The sequence below is a fragment of the Chlamydotis macqueenii genome, chromosome 6 (assembly GCF_036417535.1).
Source record: "Chlamydotis macqueenii isolate bChlMac1 chromosome 6, bChlMac1.mat, whole genome shotgun sequence".
NCBI classification, from domain to species: domain Eukaryota; kingdom Metazoa; phylum Chordata; class Aves; order Otidiformes; family Otididae; genus Chlamydotis; species Chlamydotis macqueenii.
In genome coordinates, this window is record NC_141561.1 from 9,011,096 (window position 1) to 9,028,953 (window position 17,858).

The following is a 17,858-nucleotide window of genomic DNA, read 5'->3' on the forward strand; positions in this document are numbered from 1 at the left end:
AGCTGAAAATCAGTGTTACAGTAACAATAATGTTGTCACTGTTTATTGGGTTTCATATTTAGGGAGAATGCCACCACAGAAAAAGGAGCGTTTGTGCTCTGTGCTGGTGGCATATGTGTGAGTTTGCATGGGGCGTAGACATTTATATGCACATCTTAATTAAATTAAGTAATAGAAATTGAGCAATCAGTCTTTAGATACATCATTGCTACCCATGACTTCTGGTGGCCCAAGTACAAAATGTATTTTCAGAGTCAAAATGAACCATCTCTGAGTATCCAGAATACGTTTAGCCCTGAAAACTGAAATAGTGCCACTGAATGCAACCTTGCTAAAAGGTACTGCTCCTGAAAATGTGAGTGGCTAAAAAAGGATGTTGAGAAAGTGGATGTGAGTTAAAACTTACACAGCCTTTTTTTTTTGTCTACATAGAGAAAATTTTCCAATAATTTCCCAATATGTTATGAAAACCTGGTTTTGGTATTTTGCATGTCAATACCTTTGGCACAGGTCCATTTTAAAAAGTGTAGTGTGATTGTTTCGGTGTAGAATACAAAATATTCTTGATATCCGACCTGCAGTGGTGGAGGAAGCCTCTACATTGTTCCTGTAGGCTGTTTTGAAGGGAGACATGAGGCAATAAGGAAGTGCTGGACATTTTTTATTTTTAACATTCCTTTTTTTTTATAGGCAATTAATGCTTTTATGTCTATTATTATTCCTTTGCTATCCTTATAAATTGTCTTTATCTCAACCCAAGTCTCTCCTCTATCCCCTGGGAAGGGGGAGAGTGAGTGAGTGGCTGCGTGGTACTAGATTGCTGACTGGAGTTAAACCGTGACAGCGTGTTTCACATTACACTGTGAGATTAAATGGATTTCTTTTATTGATATCTCCCCTAGGCATTATTATAGTGAAAGTCTTTCTTTAGCTAAGGTGTTAATGGCATCATGATAGGATTTGTTTTTCTCCTTTGTGAGCTCATATTATAGTATCAAGAGATACAGCGGATTCTGCATTAAAGTGTTTAAAGCAAGTCTGCATGCTTTTTTATAAAAGAAAACCCAACAGGAAATTATAGGCCTGGTGCTGGAATTGCAGATCAAAATCCTGTAATCTGTGCTCTGAAAGAATTCAGGATAGAAGGCCATGATGGGCCCTTTTGGCCTTGAAATCTCTGAATATACTGCATATAATCAATGCAGTTTATTCTATTTACATAATTTCTGACTGTCCAGCCTTTATGTAGCTGGAATATATAACTTCATAGACAAAATCCACTTCATGTACTGCAGATGAGTACGTGGAACTGCTGAGTAGGTTCCCTGCAGTGACTTCAATTTCAACCTGTAAACTAAAATAAAGTTCATGTTTAGAACTACTAAAAGTGATCTACAGTTAGAAAAAATTGGAACATTTCTGTCCTTGTTCCAGTTTGGTGCATGAAGTTTTTTTTTTTAATTGCAAGGAAAATGAAAAGAAATAGAACAAAATCTGTTTGACAAATTCAGCATCAGGAAAATGCTTAATAAGGATGATAAAAATGAACAAGTGTAAACAAATTTTAAATCTCTTATTTAGCAAGGTGTTCTTCCAAAGCAAAATATTTAGGTTTGAAAATATGATTTTTCTGTCAAAGGTGCAGTTACACCAAAATAAATGTCATTCTTGTTAATATTTATGGATCAACCCTTCTTACGTGCCCTGGTAATGGAGTAGAGGAGAAAAAGAAATAATGTTTCTGTTCAGGGTTTTCTCATGACATAATGCTGCTTATTCTGGATCCATTTATTTTAATAATTACAGATTATAAGCACTGGGTATGTATTTTTCAGCTTTCATCCTCTAGCTCATTCGGTCCTTCCAGCTGTTGCCCTGGGTTTTTTGGGTGCAAAAGTGAAAAATCCTCAAACAGGTATCTTAAACTTTTAATAGAATAATTTCTAGGTGTCTAAAGTGTTATTGAGCAATGATAGATCTAGTATTGCAGTTAGCATTTCAATGAAAAAATGTCACTTTTACTTAGGAAAAACCAGAAACTAATAAAGTCAATAACAATGTTAATCTGCAAGAGGAGCTTAATTCAAATGAAAAATAAAAGGTGAATAGCTTTTCTTACCTGATCAGAAGTAGGTAAGCAGTGTAATTTCTTGAAATAATCAGTACAATAAATGTGGAAGCATAATTTAAATATGTATTTTCCGAAATGAATACATGACTAACGTATGGAGAAAAGTGCTATTGGTTCACTTGCACATCACACCTGGAGCAGATCTGTGCTCCTCCTTTTGTGGGTAACATGCAGTCAAATTACCAGCAGATGTTCATGCTGTTAAAGAACAGTTGTTGGCTTGCCAAGAGTGCCATTGTTCAACCTTGCCTTGATTTTCTTCTTGTTGCAATATCGCCATTCAGGTACATTTTATTTCAAATTAATTGCATAGATGAGCTGTACAAAATGTCCCTCACTAACATGTCACCTTTGTAATTTTGAAAGAAGTAAAGCTCATGAAGATAATGTTAAGATAGAAACTTAATTGCTTGTCTCTCTTTCCCTTTGGAACTAAGACTTCATCTTTGAGCCAAATAAAATCTGCTCCAAACGACAATCAGGATCCTTTCCAGGCCAGTATGAGGGGCTTTAGTTGATCTGTTTCTCTCAGAAGGGTTTTTTTTTTTTTGTATGAGTTTGAGCTCTGGATCCGAGTTTTCTGTTTGCATCCTGAGGATAAGACTGTTTCCTAGGTAATTTCATCCTCCAGACCCGCTTCCTACTTTTGTGGAGCTTGCACTGAGTGTGCCATGTGGGACAGGACCCACTGGGTCAAGATAAGCACTGTCCTGGTGGTCCTACACAGTAACTGGCACTGCCCGTCTAATTCCCCATGCTTCAGCAGACCAGTGGAGTTACATATGCAGACTAGACAATGGTATCCAAAACAAATGAATGCCAAAAATTCTGCCAGTGTTTTCAGATGTTGATGCCAAATCTTTGTTTCCGTATCTGTGATGATTAGAGACCTACACACTCACCATTTAATTTTCAAATTAGCTGGCATGGGTATTTCCCAAGAACTCCAGTAGTTTGGTAGGTAATGAACACATAGGAAAACAAGACCTCTTCAGTGCTTTCATTTCATAAGTTAAATTTGGATACACAGGGTTTAATACTTCTGGACAAAAATTTTAATGGCACATATGACTTTTGAATGTCTGATTTATATTAAAAGTCTAGATGGCTGATCAGTAGAAAGAATTTAGTTTAGACTGGTATTTTAGGTTCATAAAAAGATAGAAATAATATCACAAAACAATGCCTTGATGTGATTTATGTATTACTGGTTGTATGATAATTCTCAAGAGCTAATGATCTTCATTTAATCAACATGTTTTTCTCATAAATCACAATGAGGCACCTGCTAATTTCTAAAGAGCAGGTTGAATAATTAGGTGTGAACAGAAAATTGCCTACCTTCATTTATTTTTATAATAACTTAGAATATTTTGTTTATCCCTTGGCAGTATAAAATAAAAAAATCCAAGTCCTGTCAGTCGTGTTCTGTGACTTTGAGCTGCTAAATTCCGGGTCCACTGCACTGTGGAGCAAAACTCCCATTAACTCCAGTAGAGTCAGGATTTCTAACAAAGATGTGTAAATGCTAGCAAAGCTGTTGGATTCAGTGCGATGAAATTGAAGCACGTGGTAAATATCTCACTGAAAAGAGCTGAGAGTTAAGTCCATTTGCGGCTCACTGAGTTTTTTCTACCTGCTGCCATAATGAGGAATATTTATTAAAATAAGATGCATTTCTATTGTACACAGATACTTTAAGTTCTTACTCAGCATCATATTTTTAAATTTAATTTCATTTTCAGTGGCAGCAAATTGATAGCTGCAAAATATGTTTTATTGTTATCTAGAAATCAGAATTTCACAGTAGATTTAAACTAAGTATCTAAGATCACAAATTTTTACCTTTTCCTAGTTTTGATGAAGACTGAAGATTTGGTACCGTTTGTAGAATAAGGATTTGCCTTGTGGTATACTAGTCATGGAAAAGACAACAGAGAGCCATTCAAATTAAGCTGGAGAGAATTAAATATACACCTGGTCATTGAATATTATGGCACACTCCAGTAGATAGTCAACATTTTTTTCATTCTTAGATTATTCTCTCCCTGTATTGACTGTGGGCCAGGGTTCAAGACAGTTAGTTTATTCATTAGAGAGGAGCGTTTGCTTGTGTAATAGCTAATGAGGTGATTTTTGTGTGTGTGTGATGCAGTCTTACAATAGCAGTGCCAGACGTGGTAAATTTTGTGATTGTTGTTTTCATTACAGTAGAAGCTGATTCTGAAGAAGTGAATAATCATTAAAAATTAAGGTAAATGGAACACTGAATGGGAATGTTATTTTCCACTATCATACTCTGAAAGTTGATATTTAATAGGATTGATGTGCTTTTTAAAAAAACATAATACATTGTCCTCTGATTTAATTGACTAAAGTGGGAGAGTTATGCTACATTGGTAGAAGGTTGTCCCATCTTGAATTAAACATATGATAAGATCTGGGTAAAACTAATTTGATAGAATACATGTATTTGCTTCAACTTCTAAGTGCCTGTGAATACTTATTTTTCACAATACCATCTTCAGTAGCAAATAACTGGACTCTAGACTGTCCTTGCTTTAGATATTACATTGCATAATCACACCCTCTGTGTTCTCTATTTTGATCATAATTTCTTCGAGATGAAGTTTACTACAGCCTGTACAATTTCCATGTACTACAGAAATCAGCTGGAGAGCAGTAAATAATAAGCATTAGTGTTGTCAGTGTAAACCTGGAAATCCTGTTATGACCTCATTTGCTTTTGACATCCTCTCTGGGAGTGCCAGATGCTCAAGGGCTGCATTACACAGCTCGTTAAGGACAGCCCTGCAGCCACTTCAATATAATACCTGCAGTTTTTCCACTGCTGGCCTGCAGCCTGAGTGTGATGGTAGGCACTGAGCTGTCAGCTCTGGCTGAATCAGCTCACTGAGACGCCTTAGGGTGAGCAAACTGCAGCCTCCCGCCTGCTGCAGAGACTGGACTTTTACTGTGATATGTCCATAGCTGGAGAATTTTCATCGTCTCACTTGTTAGGCTTGTCTGTGAAATATCAGTTACATTTAGAGCACCGCGGAGGTAGGAGCGATGGGGAGCTCTCAGGAATGTTTGAGAGGCACAGGAAGTTTGTGTTCCTCTATTGCAGGTTGAAACACCCAGTTTTATTTGAGAATTGTAATTATATAGGAGTTGAGAGGCATATAAACCTTCCTTCCTTGAAATCACTGTGTCTTAGCCAGAGTGCAGCCCTGCCAATTGAGTAATCTGTGTGAAATCCAGCCTGGGCCACAGTGCCCACTCCAAAGCAGAGCATCCCGTCTGGCTTGTTCTCTTGAGAGTCTCAGCAGAAGGGTCAGCTCCCGAGGCTCTCAGAGAAGTGCTGCTGTATTAAGACACCTTATTATCTCTCTGGGGAGGAGGCTGGGATAGGATGTGTGACTGAGACTGACAGTTTGTTCCCTGATTTTCTCAGTAGTCCAGGGACATGTACGTTATTTGGGCAACAGCTGGCTGAGTCCATGCCAAGCTGGCTCAGTAGTGGTCCTTGGTGCAATGCAAGAGAGCAACTGGAGATTTTTTTTTTTTTTTTTTTATTCCTGACCGAAAGTGTTTCCAAGTAGCTGGGAAAGCTGAGCAGCTTAGTGGGAAACTTAGGAAAAGATGGAATGTTGGCAAAATTACATCAACAACGTCTGGTGTTTCACCATCACTGTACGATGTGAGGCGAGAAAACCAAAGTGCCAGTATAACTTTCCTTACTTTTCGCTTTAAAGTTTTTAGCACCTTAAGTACAGTACGTTTGCTAATTTGAAGTCCCTATTTTTTTTCTTTTTTTTTTTTTTTTCAGGGAAAACAGCTAAATAAAAGTGTAGGTACTGGAAGGTATCCAGGAGTAATAACCTGGTGGACCTTGCTGGAGTTGTGTGGCACATGAGCGGTGATGTGGGCTATTAGGACGGCTCTCTGTCTGCTGTGAATATTGCCCCTTCCCCTCCTCTCTCTCTTGGTGCTGATTTACTGTTAATTGCATTTCAAACAAATTGGAATGGACTAATAGACTCAAGTCTATTATCCTAGCTTTTAACACCATGAAATCATGTTTAGTGCTTTGCTCTAGGGAGGGAAATGAATATCCCTACCATTTTCCTCCCAGTAATGACAGAAATAGAGACGGAGATTTCTGCATTAAAAAAATGGAGTGGGGAAAGTGTGAGGAGGAACGGCAAATCTTGTGCTTCAGTCCATCAAGTGGTTGCTCTTTAGGTTAGATAACTACTTCCCATTTATGCTACTCCACATTTAGATCTTTGCATTTTCATTTATTTTTATTTGTTTGCTTTGTAGTGCTTTGTCGAATTGTGTTCTAAAAGTGAAGGAGACTTCTGTTACTTTTGATAGGAGATTAATTATGGCATAATTCCTATTTTCTTTCAAATTTTTGTAATTGTTAGACAGCTCCTTAAATTATGTAAGTTAACATCTTGCTGTCACGTGGTGTATTGACAATCTCTGAAGCTGGAGCTCAGCTACAGCTATGTCATTTTAAGCGTGCTCTTGAAGTGGAGAAAATGAGACAGACCCTGCTGGGGCAGCCTGGACTTGGGAAGTCATGATTTTGTCCAGATTTGGGTAGAGGTGCTGTGCTCCCTCTAAACCAGAGTCCCAGAGGGGTAGAAGAGAACTGCAGGGAAATTTCTCCATCCAGGAAGACTGGAGAAGAAATAGCTCCAGCAAGCTATATCTGCTATCTGCCGTGGATGGCAGGACCAAAGCCCTCAGGGGGTTGCAATTTAAGTTAGTGGTTAATAAATGGGTAAATTGTAGGAAAAACGTGGAAATTTCTAAATTAGAATACTGTTGTGTTGTCATGGCAATATGCTGAAGAGGAACCTTTTAAAAACCTAGGTGTGATGGTTTAGTTTTACTGTGAAAACTAAGCTGAAAGTGCACCTGGTTTCCACAACGTGTCTGAGTAGAGCCCCAGTACAGTCCCTGTGACTTTGTTCAGCTACATTCTCTGTGATTACATGCATTTCATTCTGTGTAGCTAAATCTTTGGTGTCTTTGTGAAGTACTTGAGCTCCTTCTCTTGTGTTTACATCTTTCCAACATGTATGGAAGTGACTTGCTTTGGCAGCAGTCAGTCATGTTCTTCCAGGTGAGCTGCTCACAGACATTACTGCCTGTGGCTGATGGTCACTGCCCACTTTATTGCCTCCCACAGCTCTACAGTGAATATTTCCTCACCTGGTTCACTTCAAGCTCAAGAACTCAAGTTTAACTGCACTATGTATTTCACTAGTGTGTTTGTTTTTTTTTTCTTGTAAAACAGACTGCCAGCAGATTTGTTGATATTCAGGAGGTATCTGCTTCCTCTGTCTGGTCTGAAGTGCTGGCATGGGGATATCAGCAGTTGTAATAATGAGACAGGATCCTGTGCCATTGCCTGATAGCGAAGAAATCTGTGATTTTGTAAATGACAAATTTACAAAGTTTCTCTTTGTAGTGACTGTTGAGAGAGTTGAAGATATTAATATATTGATATACTACAGTAATTGAGACCGCTGAAAATTGACATGAGTTGAGCCTGACTTGGTATGATACCCAACACCAAGATTAGGAAAGAGGAGGATACATTGATAAAGAATGGAGATTTGAATTACCTGGGTCACTTTATTCTGGGTCAAAGAAGGTAAGAGTATAGATTTTGTGCAAATGCCTGCACTCCTAGTTTGTGCTAGTTGCCCTTATCTGCACAAATATACAACATGCTTTAAAGCATAATCAAAAAAAGTTCCAGATTGTTTTTGATTAGGCTGATTAATCCATTAGTATCAGTGTAAGTCAAGATCTGCTCTCTCCAGGTCTATCTTTATGTTAATATAGCTCTATGGAATAACTAAGTCTACCCTCTCAGCAGAGCTAATTTACTTTTTTCCGGTGGGATGCTACTGTGACTGTGCTGCTTCTGTTTCTGTAGCTACTGTGCCATAAGATCTCCACCTGGTTTTTGGTTAGTTTGTGGTGAGCATTAGAAGGGAAAGCGAAGCAGACCACCTGCAGAAGTCAGAAAGTACAGGAATTGCCTGTGTCTACAACTTTGCAAGTAATTTTGAATAGGGAATCTTCTATATAATGAAAAATTGTCTAAAAGAGTCACAGTTTTCATTATAAAAACTAACAAGAGAATAAATGTTTTCTTGAAAGCACCTCTATCAAGAGCCTAAACTTTTAGAAAAGCAGTGGAAATCTTACTCAGCTGACACGTGACTTATCTGGCATATTGAAATTTGGTCTGTATCTGTAATATCTTTGTAAATTACTATTTTATTTAATTAGCAAACACTTAATTAGACAAAGATTTGTCTAGCACCTCCTGTTCATTAAATCAGAAAGCATTCTCTATTTTAATTAGCATGACATTTCTATATTCAATTTGATGAAATGCCATCTGCAGTTCTAATACTACTGTGTACGGCGAAAGGCTGATTGATATATGTGCTGACAGCAAGGTATCAACATGCTCTTATGTTTGTATTTTAAAAAAAGTAAAATATAATGAAAAGGAGGACTCACTCTGACTTGTTAATGCTGCTGTTTGTGCTGCAAAGCAGAATTTTGTTTAAACAAACTAAAACTTAGTAAATATTTTCAATGGGAAAACAACCGTTTGTAATCTTCATGTTAACACTATCAGTAATTTCAAAAGACTGCCCTGAGGCCTCCTTATTCTAGATATTGTGAAGCAGATTTTCAGCATTTCTTGGATGTCTCTCCTTCTCTTTCCTTCACTTTTAAGATGCTACTTACACTCTCAAGACTGTTTGATAGATTAGGGTAATATCCAATAGTTTTTATGCACCTGCCAGAGTACTGGTGCTGCTGTGTCACCAGCAAACCCCTTGGGCCCTGCTCTCCAACAGGAGCCCCATCGGCTGGGCCTTCTAACTAGCATCGCACAACTGTTGTTTGAAATATTTAGGTAATTTATTTGGTGAAGCAATTGCAGTCTAGATACCACTTCTCATAGCATCGCTTACAGATACAGTAATTTTGAGTAAAGATAATAGAGGCTGACTACAATAGTAGTCAGGTGTTTGGAGTATGGAAGTTTAGTCACAACTTAGGTTTGCTTTAAAGTGTATGGTAACTTGCCCTTTCAACCCAATCTGTGTCATTTAAATTACAGGATGAGTTGCTTAACTTCAGTGACATGTGAAATCAGAGGTTATGCTCATCAAATTAGTTACCACCATTCAGTGTCCGGCTTTCGGAAAGCTAAAGCGCTAAAGGCAACTTAGACCCTGGGCCAAATTCTTACACCAACACTATTCAAGGCTTGATTTTCAGTGACAGTGATGTAATAAGGATGGGAGTTAGTCCATTGTTCCACTCAAATAATACATCATTTTTCATTGGAATTTAAAAGGGCCTTATTTTTTTTTTTAGATAATGTGAACATATATGATATCATGTGAAGCTCGTTGGAACAGTGAGCGCTGCAAATGAATTCTGTTGCATTTAGAACATGGCAGAGTGTTGTCAATTCAATAAATTAGAGCAAATTCAATAAATGAGGGTAAAGAAGTTACTGCAGAATTGATGGGGGTCAAGCAGCTTGTCAAATATGAAAAGTTTTGCATTGATTTCTTTGCATTTTTATGGTATTTTGCCTGTACTTTGACATTCCCTGGAACAATATCTATTAGGCCATGTACAGTATAAGCTGTGTCTTCTGCAAACAACACACATCCGGATCCTGAGCAGAACCTTTACCAGTGTTGAACCTAAAGCAGGAACAGTCACCTTACTAAAACTATTTATATGAAATGCTGCTTACATTTCAAAAACACTTGAGATTATGATGATGCCATATTTACATAATAGTTGCATCACTGAGGGCTGTATTTATGATATTGATATCTACATCCAAACTGTGATTTAAATTGTATAGCTTAATCATTTCAGCAGAAAGTGTGTCCCACGTTCTTTGCCTAGAGATAGAGCACATGATGAAAAAATTTACTTTTAGAACTATATGATAGCATAAGAATTTTGACATTTAGGCTCACAATGATAAAATAAACTATTGTTGGTTCTACAGCTAATACAATTTTGTAAGAGGATGTAATAGTTATGTACTGACTCAGGTGAAATTATTGTGCTGCAATAACCACAGAAGAATTTTGGTTTTAAAATCAGTTTGTATGTAATATTTTATTTAATGTTGCATTATATGTAAAAGCCAAATAAGTTGTAGAAAACCTGTTTGGCAGCAGATCTGGTCTACAGAGCTACCTCTCTCAGAGTCAGGTTTAGAAATAAGCTCAAAATCAAGGTCAACTAAATTCCTCCCAAAGATAGTTATCTATAATAATAGTTGAGCTTACCATACCTTTTTCTGTCGGCCTGTCATCACATGACTGCTGAATCATCAAGTTTGTTACCTCATTTAAACAGACATTAAGTTTGTCTTCTAACAAATCCAGTGCATTTAATTAAACCAGACACTGCAGTTCTGATGAAAAACTTTAAGTAGGCAACACGGAGAACAAGAAAGATATTTATGGCAGTCTTTGTTGAAACCCCTGCAATCGAGTGAATCAATTTGGTAAGCTGTACCCGAACCATCTCAGCAAGTAAACTAAACTGCCTGCTGCAGGGAAAGGCAGGAGAAAAGAGAGAAAGAGAAACAGAGGTAGTCCATTTTGTCTTCCTCTTCTGAGATTTGTGGAATTTGCATGCTGTGCCTTTGAGCATCATACACCCACACCGATTCTCTGAACAAAGCTAACCAACCCCAGTATCCTATCCGCAGCCGAGATCAATATTTGATAGTTTGTAGGAAAGTGGAATAGAAGGCACAAACAGGAGGCAAATTATGCATCAAAAGGAAGAATAAATATCCCTTGATCCCACAGGCAGCCAACTAAAAAAAACCCAAGGTTTGAGATTTTTATTAAAATTGTCTTAGCACAGAGCTACAAACACGAGTGATATTGTGCAGAGAATCCCGTATTCCCAAAGATTCACTGCAGAAGGGAATGAGAAAATCAATAGAGGGAGTTAAATCCACAGATTCCAGGCCAGAAGAGATTGCAACAGCCATCAACTCAAGCTTTTATATTTATACCCACATTCAGACTAAACTAGTTCTTAACATAACGATCTGAAGCACATCTTTAAGGAAAAAACGTCCCAAGGCTGCTGATTCTATCATCCATCTCCTTTGCTGAGCTCTTCCACACATCCCATCTTCCATATCTGTCAGCAGCTTTTTCTTAACTAAATATATGACCTAGATGTCTTTGAACTTTCTCTTTATTAACTCAAATAATTTTAGCCATTCCAACCTTGCATTTTTGTTTGCCTTCTGATCCATTCTGACAATTACTTAGCATTCCTCTTTACTCATTTCCCATTCTCACAGCATGCGTTCCAGGAACTGGACATTTTACATTAACGTTAATCTCTCCAGTGGTGTGAGCGGAGGGAAAATCACCTTAGGACTTATACCAGTGATCCACTTATGCTGAAGAATTTCATCAACTCTTTTTGCCATGATATTGTATTGAGAGCACATAGTACAGTATTTAAATGTATAAGCCCATGAGCTTTTCTTTCCATCACTGCTCTTCAATTCCAGTCTCCCATCTCCAGTAGTGATCGGGTAACCAGGTGAGACAGATCACTTGGTAGGAGTACCTTGTCTTCCTCATTATTTTTCTGAATGGTACTATTTTTAGTCCTTCTAACGTGTTTCCCATTAATTCTATATATTGTAAGCTCTGGAATCACGATGTCATAAAATAAATTAAATACCCTGAAGAAAACCCAATATACAGTTTCAGCATAGTTACCTCTATGAAACATAACCCTGTCAAACTTTGTGTAGCAAGATCTATATTCCGTAAAATGCTGTCAGGTAATAATTGTATTGCTAGCCAGTATTTTGTTGGAAGAATGCTGGATTTATCGTGCCTCTATTTGATTTGGGACTGATGTGAGGATAACTTCTGTACAGACCCTTGGGTGTCTGTCTTCACCTTTTAGTAGCATGGAATAATCTTATCTGTCGTCCAATGCTCTGGAGTTTCCAAAGTTTTCAGAAATTTGAGAACTATTACCAGTAGGAAATTTCCAGTGAGTTGTTTTAGAGACTGTTTTGTGTACATCATCCAGGGCTCGGGACTTGATAACTCGTGTTCTTCATAAAGGCTTCCTCACATTCTCCTTTGCTCAAGACAGAATGCTTTCTATTTTAGTGATGTCCTTAGGTGGATAACATGGCTCTTCAGTGCTGCAGTTTGTGCTGAGAAGTTTGTACATTATACTACTCTTTGTTTTAAATTAAACAAGAATTATTTGGAGTAGGAACTTGTCGTAGTTCAGCCCCGATCGGACCAGACTACGCAGTCTCTCTCTCACTCCCCCCACACTCCGAGAAAAACAGGGAGAGAAAATATAAGGAAAAACGGCTCGAGGTTTGAGATAAGGACAGGGAGAAATCCTTAAAGTTACCGTCACGGGCAAAACAGACTCGACTTGGGGAAAACTATTCATTTATTACTACAAACAGCAGGGTAATGAGACAGGGAACAAGATAACCTCCCCCCACCCCTCCCTCTTCCCAAGCTTAACATTATCTCTACTACCTTCCCCCCACCCCGAGCGGCACAGGGGGGAAGAGGGAATGGGGGTTGCAGTCAGTTCATCATATGTTGTTTTACGCCGCTGCTTCATGGTTGGGGGAAGAACTCCTCACATTCCTCCCCTGCTCCATTGTGGGGTCCCTCCCACGGGCCACAGTCCTTCGTGGAACTGCTCCGGCGTGGGTCATCTCTTCCACGGGTGCAGTCTCTCCAGAACAGCTGTCCCAGCGGGCCCTCCACAGGCCACAGCTGCCTTCAGGCATCCACCTCTCCCGGTACGGGGTCCTTCACGGGCTCCAAGTGGATCTCTGCTCCTCCGTGGACCTCCATGGGCTGCAGGGGGACAACCTGCTCCACCATGGTCGTCACCACAGGCTGCAGGGGAATCTTGGCCAGGAGCCGCATTACTCCTCCCCCTCCTTCTTCACTGACCTTGGCGTCTGCAGCCGTTCCTCACAACAGGCTGGTAGATGTCTCTCAGGATCTTTTTTTACATCTTATTCACTTCTCATCTCCTCTCCACTTCTTGCAGCCGGGCTGGACTGAGTCGGGCCCAGTCGGCTGCCTGGCGAGAGGCCAGAGGGTGAGGCCTGCAAGGCCCATGAGGCTCGCGCCTCCCCCTCTGCGCCTCTGCCCCTGCTCAGCTTCTTCACATCTTCTCTTCTCTCTCTCTTTTTTCTGTTTTCCCGTTCTTAAATACGTTATCGCAGAGGCGTTATCACGAGACATTCTGCTACCAATCAGCTCGGCCTTGGCCAGCAGTGGGTCCGCCCTAGGCCTGGCCAAGTCCCCTGAACAAAGGGGAGCGACTTCTAGCAGTTTCCTACAGAAGCTACCACCTTAGGCCCCCCCTCACTAAAGAAAACCACGACAGAACTCTACTTCTCTAAACAGCTGCAAATGGACAATGCTGAGGACTAGGTATTATTTTCTTCTGTAGACTTTTTGACCATAGGTAACAAAACAAATGTATGTCTGGCTCTTATTTACATTTGCGCTATCAATGAAAATATTATCGTTATGTTCTGTGACCATCAACTATCACGTTATCTGGCCTGACAGGCTGTCGATTGGAATGACTTTTGTATAAGTTAATATGGCTACTTTTGAAGACTGTATTTGTGCTCAACACTTGCACGGTGTTTTGATATAATCTTTTATCTGAGAATCTCCATGCATTTTGCAAGCGTTCATTTGATTTATGCACTTCTGTTAACTACTGAATCCAACATAAAGACGAAAGCCCGGGTTTAGTGAGAGGTATAATTACTGTCCAGTAAAGCCTGCCTTTTGAAGATACTGACTCTCAGTTTTCTGTTCTGATCGTTTGAATAAATTTTTCCTCTAACTTGAGAACAAAGGCTTTAATTCATGTCATTCACAGTATTTGCTGTTCCAAATGCTGTTTCACACTGTGTGTATGACTTACAAGAAGAGCCCTAGGACTGTGTATTTTACCTGTGGTCCTGTTAGCAATCTTAACGGGAAGTTCATTATTTGAGTGAAATGTTTTTGGTAGAGTTAGTTAATGAGGCATGATGCTATAAATCCTGTTGGCCAAACGTACATGACATGTAGAAAAGTAGGTAACTGAGGAGGAATTCCATTCTGATGCTGCTGCTTGGACTTGGGTAGCGCATTAGTGTCACCTATGGACCAAAAATGCATTGTTTAGAGCACTCTTCAAGCAGGAGGAATGAACAGGGCTAGTTGTTGACGGCTGTTCAATGCCTCTGGGTTGTACATGCCATTTCTCCCATTATGGTTTACTCATAACTGGGGACAGCTCTTTGTCCAGACAACTTTATTTTTTCTATAATATTGCGTGGCACTGTGGTACAACATAATTTGGGATTTTCAGTGCTGGTGTACCTAGAAAAATACATGCAAAAAAACCCTAAAAGGAGTGGCAAAGACTTTAATGTTCTGTAGTAGCCAGTAACCTGAAACCACAATAATGTTCTACAAACTAGTACCTCTTTTTATTCAAAATTAATATTTGAAATTTTTTCTTTACAAGAAGTTGCTATTAATTCCACACTTCACAATCTGATTTTCCTTCCTAAGCAACAGCTCTGATAATCCTGTCCTAAACTCCATCAATCCTACCCCACTTCCCAGCCGTGATCCTGAAATAGTTTAGTGAGCTCTTAAAATGAGGCTTCATTAATTTCACAGAACGTGCCAGAGGACATTCACCAGTGCTGTATATCTAGAGTTTCTGTGGAGTCAATTAAAATACATCTACATTCTTCTGAATAAGCGAAGCATATTTTTTATGATAGCATAACCTTTTTCTCTAGTCGTGTTTACTTCCCACTTCATAAAATTCAGGGATCTGTAATGAATTTCTCAGATATAACTGAGGATTAGTAACGTGGGGGTTTTTTTTGTTTCTTTTAGTCTTGATTTAGAACTTTCTTTGTGCTTTCTACATTTTTATAACAAAATAGTTTCATTTGATGAAATAGAAGTCTCTTACATGGGTTTTAAATAACATGAAAGAATCAGCACTCAATCTCTTCAATCTCTTATTAGAAATAGAGGGAAATTTGGAACTAGTTTGTTGTTTTTTGTTTTTTGTTTTTTTTTTTAAATCAAGGCTTATGTAGTTATTATATATTTCTTGGTAATTTTGCAGGTATTGATACAAACAGATACAAAGCCGTTTTCATAGGAGCCACAATTAATTTTGTAATTTTTTTTTTTTTTCCTTTAGTTCCGGGTGTATTTTGATTCTTTTTCTTATGGAAACTTATAAATCAATAAGTGGTAGAAGGCAATAGTTATGACAGTTTAGCCCACAACGTTTTAAATGTTCTACAAATGGACCTGTTTGGCTCTAACCCTCCTTTGTTAACTTCTGTAACTTAGGTGACTTTGCTGACTTATGTGATGATCTGGTATGCTGTGGCCCAGCACTGATCATGCAGAACATGGACTGTCTTAGGATGCAGTATACATCTTTGCCAATGCAGTTAACCAGAGAAACAGAACAGTACAGATGTTTTGGTAGAATCACTTCTAAGGACACGTGTGAATATGGTATCCAGCAAAAGCTTTTTGCTTTTTTCTTTGCAAAACTTTACTTTGGTATATGGCCCTTTTCATAGTGAATATGGTTGGATGTTGATGTCTGAGTGACAGTGATGTCTAGGTAAGAGCGGTTTTACATTCAAGGTGTCACTTTGTTCACAGCTATCCCATTTTTGTCACAGAAAATGTTTCCATTTAAATGAAATAATATTTTTGAGTGAGGCAAACATACTATGTGGCATAAACTGATATATTTGAAGCTCATGAGGCAAATCAACAAAACTAGATATTATGAGTGCAATTCTTTTCTCAATCATGTTTGCGTATTGTAAAAAAGATATTCTAATGACTGTAATACGCTGTTTTTTTCTACAGATGTCGTATTAAATACCCAATGTGTTTGCTAACTGTTAATACCTTTGTTGTTGCAGATACAGCAGTGGTGTATAAAAATAGGAATGGACATGTTGTTGAACTGAATGTAGAAACAAATACAACCACATTATTATTGGAAAATACAACTTTTGTAAGTAATATATATTATTTACTCATTTCTTAGTGGAAGTTTGCTAGCATTTTTTTCCTGCAACAGGAGTGAGAGAGTATAATATTGAAAAGTTACAGAAAATATGTTTATAACCTAGAGCGGAATATTTATAAATGGAAAGTATAATCCATTCCTCTGTCAGTGCATGATTTCTGGCTGAAGTTATTCTTTTTTTTTTTATTTAGCCTATGTCTAAATAACCAAGATGTTGGAAGATATGTTGTTGGCTGTAGTCCATGCTTTGTTCAAGCCACTTGAAGGATCATGCCTGGCATATGTGCTGGTGAATCTACCTGGTGCCTACTGTAATAAGAGATTTCATAAAATGGGGGAATGCTACTCAAAATATTGAGAGCTTTTCCTTATTGGAAAATGGGAAAAGTGTTCAAAAGTCATATGAAGATTTGTCCATTGAGCAATTAAATATGCAAAGAAAAATTCATTTCCTAGTTCTGTTAATCTCTGGCTTAGTTGTTCCTCTGTGCTTTACTTGCAAACTAGACAGTTGGAGATTATTCCACTTGACCAGTAAATAGTATATACATCAGTTGTTTGCATATGCTTCTGACTAGCAGTAATTGCTAAGAAATGTTTTAATGCCTTATTCTACATTTTGTTTTGCCTTCCTTGGTGCTGTTGTTCTCAGTGATACCGCTTATATTCTACCCTGTAATTCTCATTTATCAGGGTTTTACACCATAAATGTGTGGCTTGTCAATCTTTCCTCATAAATACTCCAAGCAGACCACTGGTTGTTACTGTTAATCCCTGTATTTTTTATTTAGTAAAATCTTTTGTGCCTGCAGACCCAAAAGGATGACTTATTTTCATCAGTGGTCTTTTTACAAAGGATGATTTTATTCCTGGTCTCTTCCTGGCCTTTGCTGATACAGGTTACAAATTTCAAAGCATAAAGCTCCTGGTGGCCTTTTCTTCTAACTCCTCAGACTTGAAAGAGGAGAGCAGAGGTTCAGGAGTGTTCTGGTTTCGTTTAGTGAGGGGAGACCTAAGGTGGCAGCTTCTTTAGGAAACTGCTAGCAGTCGCTCCCCTTTGTTCAGTGGACTCAGCCGGGCCTAGGGCAGACCCGCTGCTGGCCAAGGCCGAGCCAATTGGTAGCAGAATGTTCTGTGATAACGTATTTAAGAAGGGAAAAACAGGAAAAAAAAACAGAAGATGTGAAGCAGCTGAGCGGGGGCAGAGAGGGGAAGGCACAAGCCTTGTGGGCCTTGCAGGCCTCACCCTCTGGCCTCCCGCCGGGCAGCCGACTGGGCCCAATTGGGCCCAGCCCAGCTGCAAGAAGTGGAGAGGAGATGAGAAGTGAATAAGAAGTAAAAAGGATCCTGAGAGACATCTGCCAGCCTGTTGTGAGGAACTGCTGCAGATGCCAAGGTCAGTGAAGAAGGAGGGGGAGGAGTAATGCGGCTCCTGGCCAAGATTCCCCTGCAGCCCGTGGTGAAGACCATGGAGGAGCAGGTTGTCCCCCTGCAGCCCATGGAGGTCCACGGA

At 38.9% G+C, this 17,858-nt stretch overlaps 1 protein-coding gene across 1 annotated transcript in view; it reads left to right on the forward strand.

The window, feature by feature from the left end:
• Positions 1–17,858, forward strand: part of DPP10 (dipeptidyl peptidase like 10) — a 244,241-nt gene that overhangs the window by 65,091 nt on the left and 161,292 nt on the right. The window contains exon 5 of the mRNA XM_086750569.1: positions 16,236–16,330. Coding sequence (XP_086606695.1) covers positions 16,236–16,330 — 95 coding nt within the window. The remainder of the gene's footprint in view (positions 1–16,235; positions 16,331–17,858) is intronic.